Source organism: Scomber japonicus, chromosome 20, assembly GCF_027409825.1.
Source record: "Scomber japonicus isolate fScoJap1 chromosome 20, fScoJap1.pri, whole genome shotgun sequence".
Classification (NCBI taxonomy): domain Eukaryota; kingdom Metazoa; phylum Chordata; class Actinopteri; order Scombriformes; family Scombridae; genus Scomber; species Scomber japonicus.
The window spans coordinates 11,711,196-11,720,958 of NC_070597.1; the positions used below are offsets into that span (position 1 = coordinate 11,711,196).

General features: G+C 39.7%; 1 protein-coding gene across 1 annotated transcript; it reads left to right on the forward strand.

Annotated features, from left to right (window-relative positions):
* Positions 1 to 395: 395 nt before the first annotated feature.
* Positions 396 to 1,969, forward strand: chst3b (carbohydrate (chondroitin 6) sulfotransferase 3b). Its single transcript, XM_053341580.1, has 2 exons — positions 396 to 475; positions 683 to 1,969. Exons 1-2 carry the CDS (start codon positions 396 to 398, stop codon positions 1,908 to 1,910), a joined length of 1,308 nt encoding a protein of 435 aa, XP_053197555.1. The 3' UTR covers positions 1,911 to 1,969.
* Positions 1,970 to 9,763: the final 7,794 nt, after the last annotated feature.

The window sequence follows — 9,763 nt, forward strand, 5'->3', positions numbered from 1 at the left end:
TGATGTGCATACTTACAAATAGAGGAAGATAAGATACATGGGAAGAAAAAATGCTCTGTGAAACAACCACACTGACTAGGCATCACAGTGCTGTTTTATACATGCAGTAATAGACTGTCAACTTCCCCATTTGGCTGACTACTTAAAACAAATACCTTTCAGTGTTCCGACAGAAAGAATTGAGACCCAAGTAGTTGCTCTTAGGTGCGCTCAAATGTGCAAAATGTGTAAATGACAGGTTGATGTTCATTTCATTTACAGGATGAAACATTGACTACAACGGGGAATACAAATAACTGGAAGGCTCTTTAAGAAGGCGACTGGAGACTTGTGAGATTGGCAGAACCTATTAAGAAGCAGTCTATAAGCACATCCAGGCACGGCTATATCCAAGAATGAGGATCAAATACACAATATCCATCGTCTTTTTTGTGGCACTCGTTATCATTGAGAAGGAAAACAACATTATCTCAAGGTAAGTCAATTTCAGTGATCAATGGAGCGCTTTTGTGATTTCCAACAGATTTATGTAAGTTTATTTATTCCAAGCTTGAAACATATTTTACAAAAACTCCTTGAGCAACACAAAAATGCTGCAAATGTCAAGCTTGATATTGAGGCTATGACTTCTTTCTCTTAACTTTGAATAATAACATAACAGTGATTCCTCTCACACTTTCAGGGTGTCAGATAAGCTTGCCCTAAAGCAGACTCCCCAGACCCCTCTACAGCCCAGTGGTTTTTCCCACATACTGCTGAAGCACAATGCTTCCTTCACCTCACTCAGCAAGAAGGACTCTGCCTTCACACTGATGAAGCGACGCCTGGAAAACTACAGCGAACACCAGGAGGTGATAACAAGGGGCAGGAAACATATCCTCCTCTTAGCCACCACCAGGACAGGCTCCTCGTTTGTGGGCGAGTTCTTCAACCAACAGGGCGACAACATGTTTTACCTGTTTGAGCCATTGTGGCATGTAGAGAAGATGTTAACGTTGGAGACTGGTGGCACCAACGCCACAGCGGCAGCCAAGGCGTACCGTGACGTGCTCCAGCAGCTCTTCCTGTGTGACTTCTCCCTGTTGGAGAGCTTCCTTGACCCCCTCCCTGTAGAACACATCACCACCGCACTCTTCCGCAGGGAGTCGAGCAGCTCTCTGTGTGAGGACTCAGTCTGCAGCCCAGTCATTAAAGGGGTCTTTGAACGGTATCGCTGTAGGACCAGGCGCTGTGGGCCCTTGAATCTTACGATGGCATCCCAGTCCTGCCTTCATAAGGAGCACAGAGCCATCAAGTCAGTGAGGGTGCGCCAACTGGAGACCCTCCGTCCTTTGGCAGAGGACCCACATCTGGACATGAAATTTATTCAGCTTGTTCGGGATCCTCGGGCTGTACTAGCCTCACGCATGGTGGCCTTTGCTGCCAAATACAAAAACTGGAAGCAGTGGGCCATGGATGGGGATGTGCCTATTGATGACGATGAGGTGAGGAAGCTGAAGGGAAACTGCGACAACATTAGGATGTCTGCAGAGGTCGGCCTCAGACAGCCACCATGGCTGCGCAGGCGATACATGCTGGTGCGGTACGAGGACATCGCCAGGTTCCCAATGAGGAAGGCAACCGAGATGTACAAGTTTACTGGAATCCCATTCACCCCACAAGTAAAATCCTGGATCCTGAAGAATACGCAGGCCTCCAAAGAGACCAGCGGTGTTTACTCTACACAGAAAAACTCCTCAGAACAAGTAGAGAAATGGAGGTTCAATATACCATTCAAAATAGCCCAGGTTGTACAAAAAGTGTGCGGCCCAACACTTAAGCTTTTTGGATACAAATTTGTAAGCAGTGAAGAAATGCTAACAGACAAGTCAATTAGTTTGATAGAAGATAAAGTGTTCAACTTTTTATAGACTTTGATTGACACAAACTCCGAACCCTGATGCATGAAAAACATCTATCGGAAAACTCTGAAATGATGATATTTATTAGGGTATTTTATCCTGATACAAAGAACTGTATATTTTCTGATACCATACTATTTAAAGTTTTTTACTATTTAAGATAGTTTGATGAAGAAAATGTATTGTTGAGCACAAAATACATATAAAGCTTTTAACTGTTGTAGGAAGGATGATGGAAACAATGTTGAAACCTTACATGTGGGTATGACATGGGGAAAATAGGAAACTATCTTTGTTATTGCACTCCTAACTATTTTCTCTTTACAACCCAAACTGTATCATTTGCTTTAGTTCCTTAGTAAATATAGGAAAATCCTGAGGGAGATAGCTATGGGTGTCTGAAGTAAAATAATGAGCGATTTCAAACACTTTCAAGAACCTGCCACTGCTAAGTTAGCACAATAAGCTGCTTTTAGACCAAAGAAACTTGAAATGTAAAGTCCAAAAAAATTAATTGCTTTGTATATAAATGCTCATGGCAGGAAGAGGAAATACCAATGTTTTGCCAAGATTAAGAGATTAAGAAGTAATGTTCCATGCTAATTTATTTATACTTTGCTAAAAAGGTCCTCATAACTCCAGCTCTGAATGTGCTCCACTAGTTCTTTCCTTCCCTGCAGGGGTACCTTCCTTGCACACATACTGTGTTCTGTAGGTTACTGTACATGCATGTATGTTATTGGCCAAATGTTGTTTGAAGTCATCTCCAGGACTGTAAGGACCTATTTTGTAAAAACAGATGTTTACATTATTACTGTATGCAAACATTCCAACTGCAGCTGGTTTGCAGGATTGTGTGAGGTTTGTCAGCAGGTCTCTGTCTGTTGACACAAGTCTCTTGGCTAGTGATAAAAAGAGGCCCTGATACTCTGTTCTGCCAGGCTGGTTGCTGACATTCGAAGCTGTTTCTTTTGCAATTTGGTTGTTACAATAAACCTGCTTTTACATTAACTGTAAATCATCTCATTCTAGCAAGGACATCGTTTTTGCAAATATTGTAACTGTAGCAAGCAGTTAAGTACTGTCGTTGTACTTACTTGTGTGAAAAGATTTTACATTTCAAGGACATAAGCACAACTTCTCCATATTGTTATCTTTGTCAGTTATCTTTCTTCCTCATACAGCCTTTTTAGCAATGACAACATAAAAGTGAAGAAGATACACAAACACACAAGCACAAACACACACACACACACACACACACACACACACACACACACACACACACACACACACACCAGAAATACAGAAAAACCAGAAACACCTTTAAATATAATGCACAGTAAAAGTTCCCCTGCAGTAATTAGTACCTTTGTAAAGCTTCAAGAGGAATATTCCGGTTCTCTTGGTGTAAGTGGAGGTCTGCTTATGACTAGTCTGTCTTTGCCAATGCAGTTACATAGACATTAGCAAAGAGCAACATAGTATACTCATCAACACTGAAATACCCTTCATCACGTACATCCTCAAAAATTACCTAAGATGAATCAGTGCCTCCACACTGTTTCAAACATTGACTGTATATAGTTTTAAAGAAGATTAAGAGTCTACAGTGGTTCTGTGAGGCTCTGTGCTTTGAGCAAAATGATAATGTCAGCATGCTAACATGCTCACACTGACAATACTAACATGGTTAGTGGTATAATGTTTATCATGTGGACCATCTTAGTTTAGTAGGCTAGCATGCTAGCATTTGCTAATTAACACTGCACAGTACAACTGTGACTGATGGAAATGTAATTAGTGAGTAAGTATTTGGTCATAAAACAAAGTAGTGGGAAAATGTGAATTTTGACCTGATCATGGCACAAAACAGAAAGCTAAATCCAGAGGGGGCAATGAATGTCTGTACAAAATTTCTTAGCAAGCCATCCAATAGTTGTTGAAATATTTACCAAAAGCCACAAATGTCAAATCTTCATTAAAGATGCAAGAATGCACCATCCATGATTGATTCATTTACTCACTCTGGAGGACACTATCAAATGGTCATATACGGTCAATAAAATTAAATGCACTGATATGAACACCATGAGTAAAACCAGTTCCAAAATATAGGTAGGCCTTGTAATAAAATGTATTAGATTAAAAGAATTTCTTACATTTATAGATTATAGTCCATATGAATAATAAAATTACCAGCTACAATGATTCTGTCACAAGTAATCAAAATGGAAGCTAGAAACTTGGCTAGCTAGCTCCAATGCTAAAAATAAACCAGGTTATCTGGTTTGTTACATCATACTATTTCAACTGGAAGACTTAAATCTTAAGACCTTAATGTCGTTAAAAAATGTAGATAAAACAAAAGTTTAAAAAAAGCCAAGAAAATAAAAATAAAAAAAGTGGTTCATTTCATCATTGTTGATTTCACAGCCTCTTTACCTTCTGTGTGGTTAACAGAAGTGTCTCTGACCTTTTTCTGTCCTATACAGGCCAAATGCTTTCGTGTTGTCTTTACTCTTTGACTGGTTTGTCTCTTGAGGAGGCAAGAAGCAGGATACTGTGGAGGCAGCTGCCATGACTTCCAGTATGTTTACCACTGTGGGCCCGGCTATTTAAGTCTCAAAACCTAGTAATTACCAAACTTTACATATAATGTGGTCCAAGTCATTTTTGGCCACCTGACCCCACCCGCTTAGAGCAAGACAGGAAAGCTGTTGTTTGCACTGTCTCTTTCTTTCTGCTATGGTGATTCTCTTTTACACTAAAAGTGACTTTTTTTGTTTCAACTTTTATTCTTTCACCCATCCATTCTCTCACACTGCTAAACTACACCACCTCAGTGCACTTTAAGTATGTTCACTCATGCCTACAGATCATTATCTGGTTAGTTTGGGCTGGTTGTTCTATTTTAGTAAAAAGTGTTGCCAGGTCTGTAGAGTCTGAGTCTAAACCTAATGAAGAGAAGTTCGGCATTCATAAACTCTTCTATTAGAGTGGCTTTATGTGGGACGTGTGGAGGGTGGAGTCACTGTATGGTTGGAGCAAATATAGAATAACCACTTTCCACTGAATTAAAGCCTTCTCACCCCCCCTCTGCAGTAAAATGAGGGTATTTAGGTAACCCCACCCTCCTGCTCTGTTATATGGTGCCCTGCCACATCAACCATGAGGGGTTAGAAATATGCAAAACAGCCTGAGTGTTGAATCAGTCTGGTACTGTGCTGAATTTTAGGTAATTCAGACGTGTCTCTGAGCTACACATAAAACTTGTGCTGTTGCAGGCGATAATGACTGTTGAAGGGGAGACATAAATCTAAATACACTGTAAATGATCTCATACTGAGGAATGCAATTCATAAAACTCAGGTTGTTGCATGTGATAATGACTATGTGTGAGGAGTTGAACAGAATCTCAATCCACAAAAATTGCTGTGTGCAAACGATGAATGATGAGGAGACAAATGCAGCAGTTTTCATCTGTCCAATAACATTGACATATTAGAAATGTCGGTATTATTGAGTTTTCACTCATTTTCATAACTACACTCTACATAAAATCCATATGGGCAGTTTTCCAGTGTATCAGCAGACATGATTTTTGAAGTTGCATTAAGCACAGTAGCAAACTTTGCATAGGAAGCACTTCTTGGCAAACATCATGCTGCTTCATGCTTCAAATAAAATGCTGGCAATAAAACCTGTTTTTCGTTGGCATTTATTGACACTGGATCAAATGGCTCATGACCTGTCTCGCTATTATTAAAGCCAGACATTTTTCTAATTTTGCGCTTAAACAGGAAATGGTAACCTGGGGATTTATGAGTGCTGTTTTTTTTTCACATAAAACCATAGACAGACATCAAAGATCTGATGTTATTTGGTTTCCCTGCCACAGCTGCACTAATGTGTCTACTGTCAACATAGTTTCTCAAAGTAGCGTAGAAATAAGTGTGAACTCCAGTTTTTCTCCCTCACAGAAGAAGTTAGCCACTTTGTCATGCTGTGTCACTGTATACTTTTGAAATCGCAATTGGGAAACTCTGCACTGATGATATCAATGTACTTACATTACAATTCATTTAATTATTGAGTAACATTTCATTGTGAAATGACACATAAGTCAACCTTTCTTCGAGCACTGCCTTGTGGCTGACCACGACATAACAGCCTTTGACAAAACGGAAATGGACACCCATTTTCTTTGAATTTAGGTTCAGCAAAACATGTGAAAAGTGCCTAGGGGATGTGGGTAGAGGCTCAAACTGTCTGACCATTACAGCCACCAAAATGTATAAAAAAACAAAATAACAATAATTGTGATGACTGTGGTCATTTACACAAAAAAGAAAAAGAAACTAACTAGTTTTCACCTTCACAATAAAGTCTAGGCAATCAAACTGAGTTGTTTGCAAAAAATAACTGTTAAAAATCTGAACCCATACTTCATGAGAAAAATGTCAATGTTTCGTTAATTTGCAAGTATTTCAATTTTGATTCAGAATTGTTGAATGAACCCTCATCCAGAAAAAGGCCTTTTAGAGTACTAGGGGGAATGTAACGTGAAGAATACCAGGGACTCTCTAGAAAATGACACATTCCCTACTTGGTTTTCTTTTGGTTGGCATGTTTAACTGGAACACCCTCTATCATTTTGATTATGAGCTCAGTGACACATTACTGCCAACCCCTCTACCCAGTCCCACAAGAAACCATGAAGCATTACTCTATATTTAGATAGCTATTCTAGTTTGAAATAACATGGATGCTTCCTGGGTTTTCTCAAACTAGCATGGCATTTAGTTTGGGTCAGCCCCCTTAAAACAAACAATGGCTTTGTCATGAGGGGAGAGTTAAAGTAAATACTTGGGGTTAGGTCGGCAGGTGGTACAAAGAAAACAAGATGACAAAGCACTGCTCTGATTCTCAGTGAATAGGTGTCATCCCCTTATTTACTGTTGTTTTTTCTCTGTGGAAATACAGTCATCATACATATATGTCAAACCCAGACTCACATTCCTTTGTGATAGATTTTAAAGCCATAAAAGTAACTTCTGACATACCATAAAAACACATGATGTTAACCATTTTCTACATTCATGTGTTTTAGTTCCTTTTTTGGTGTTGTTTCTCTGTTTTTGTGTTTAAACCAACATCACGTCAGAACTAGATCAGGGCCCCGAACAATATACTTCTGTTTTACTCAGGAAGTGTGTAGAAGCATTTACATTACTGCGTACAGTAAACAATAATAACTGCTGAAATAACCAGAATAAAAACAACTTTAAGAAAAAGAAGAACAATATGTAAAAATGTGTATTTTTGTACTCCAAACAAGCCTACATTGTTATCACATACAGTATACTATGTTCCTTAAGAACTGCATAGTTTAAATTAAAAATGACCTATTGTAGATTTCTTGAGTACAAGATGTGCCACCATTTGCATTTTGAATTAAGGTTCATGAAAGAACTGTTTCTTCAGCCAGTTCTGGAGAGTATAACACAAAGCTTCTCTCTTTCCTCACATAAATACCTCCTTTTGTGCCAGCACCGAGCTAGAGTGAGAAGGTCTTTAAAAAAAATTTAGATCTACTGAATGGATTGGTCCATTTGTCCCACTCTGCTGGCTCTGCTCCAAATACAGAGCAAGTGCCTTTCTACTGCCACCACTAGTCACAATAAAACAGCCATTACAGTTTAGGACTAAAAGGAGCAGAAGGAGCAGGGGTGGCTGATGAGAAGCATTAAGCATCAACAGGGACTCTCATTATTTCCCATAAGATGTGGCGCTGATGCATTTACCAATTATAGATGACTCTCCAGCCACAATAGAGGGAAATGACAGGCCTTTTCCTTTTGGAGAGAACAGCAACCATGTGAGCACCAACCATGTGATACCACTGCATGGTTACTACAGATAAAAAGATTCAATAAAGATGCTGAAAACCGTTTGTACAGTAGACCAGAGTGACCAACAGAAGCTGACACTAAGTGTACATTTTCACATGGCGAAAATGCTGGTGGAGAAACTGAACCGCAGCCATTCCAAATATCTTAACTGTGGGCTTCCCACCTTTCTCTTCACATTGATGTTTGTCTTTTCTTCTTAAAGGAGACGCTACAGAAACAAACATACTCATAGCATAAAGTTCATCACTGACCGAGGACTGGGGGCAGATTATTTTGAGTATAAGGCGAACAATAATTACAGACTGTGGCACCCTGCTGTGGGATTCCGAATTTGGAGTTGTCATAGCAAACATTAAATAGATTTCCTTATATTTATTATACTGTGATAATTGCAATACAGACCTGTAGCAAAAATAGAGCTATGTGCTGTATTAATCATATGCTTATGTCCACATTTGACCACAACCCACAGTGCTAAAATAACTGAACACACCCCTGTCACGTGTGCCCTGCCACAGGAGGCCAGCATGTCATTTATAAGGATGGCCTTTTTTTGGTTTGGGGGGGGGGGGGGGGGGGGGTGTATAACATGTATCCGGTCAAATTCAGGCCTAACAAAGAATCTATAAAAAGTAATACGTAGCAAGAGACAAACAATGAAACCTTTTGTTTACCTCCTTTTGTCCTGCACCATCTCTTTCTAAAGACGCACTGTATACAACTATGAGAGGAGTTAACACGGCAGGAAACAAGTCAGCCTTTTCCACGCTGGGCACTCAGTCCCTGATTGGGGCAACAGGAAAAGAACATTTTCATACCTTTGCACCGGCCAGTTCACATGGACAAAGCTGCTTTATTTCTAGTGAACAAAGTTGTGGTCTTATATGGTTGCTGGGTGCAGATAAAAGTATGGGTAAAATTCCCCCTGGAGACAAACACAGTATAGAAAGCAGTGTTGGGAAAGTTCACTTTTTACATGAACTAGTTCAAAGGTCAATTCACAAATTTTACAATGAACTAGTTCAGCTCATAGTTCACAGTTCCAAAAATGAACTACTTCATAGTTCTTTTTTTTCCCCAATATGTTGCTGCGAGCTATTATTTTTCAAAATTATTGCCACAGCCCATATAGAACCACAAACAGCAATTATTTTATCTGTTTTAACACTGAAACTATGCATCAGATTTCAAAATAGTTTTAAGTAATCATACGAAGATGCCGTATTAATGATGGAGGCAGAGTCTGAGGTAGTGCTGCTGCCTTCATTTGTTTTTGTCTCCATGCTTCCCATTTTGATGACGCATGCGACAGATAGGGTGTTTTTTCCGCTACATATTAAGGCCTGTTTACACTGTGTTGTAGCCGGGTTTTTGCCTGGAAGGCTCTGTGGAAATCTGGCACTCTCTTGAACGAAGTTAAACTGTGAGAGAGCGTTCTAACTTTCATCAGGCAGAAATACAGTTCACATTCGCCCAAAATATGAACGAGTTCATGAACGATCGTTCATTGAACGCGTTCATCAGAAAAACGAGGTCCTCACCAAAAAGGGCACCTTTAATATGTACCAACATAGTTCCTACCCCAACAGCCAGTCCTGTCTTTCACTATGTGTAAATTAAGCTGGTTTACAGTACTTTCAGAACTTCTTACACAATTATAGACAACAAATAAAATAAGAGATAAAGATGCCGTCTTAGCATTCCTCACAGTGCAAAGCAACCACAATTGCTGTTGTAATTCTACTACAGTAAAATGCTGTTTTTTGTCACCAAGCACCTGCATGTATCCTGGTGAGGACAGATTCAGGTGTGCATACCTTCAAACAAAGAACAGAGAAGACTTATATTGAGGCAGGGCAAGTTGGACAGGTGCCGCACATACCATACAGTACAATCACTGCTGGCTGCAGAGCGATGTCCCCTCCAGCTACACAAACATCTGTGTGG

What these genes read in the sequence shown, in the direction of transcription:
- chst3b (XM_053341580.1), top strand. Translation starts at nt 396, where the DNA reads ATGAGGATCAAATACACAATATCCATCGTCTTTTTTGTGGCACTCGTT. An exon ending in GAAAACAACATTATCTCAAG is followed by an intron (nt 476 to 682) that starts GTAAGTCAATTT and finishes TCACACTTTCAG; the next exon opens with GGTGTCAGATAAGCTTGCCC.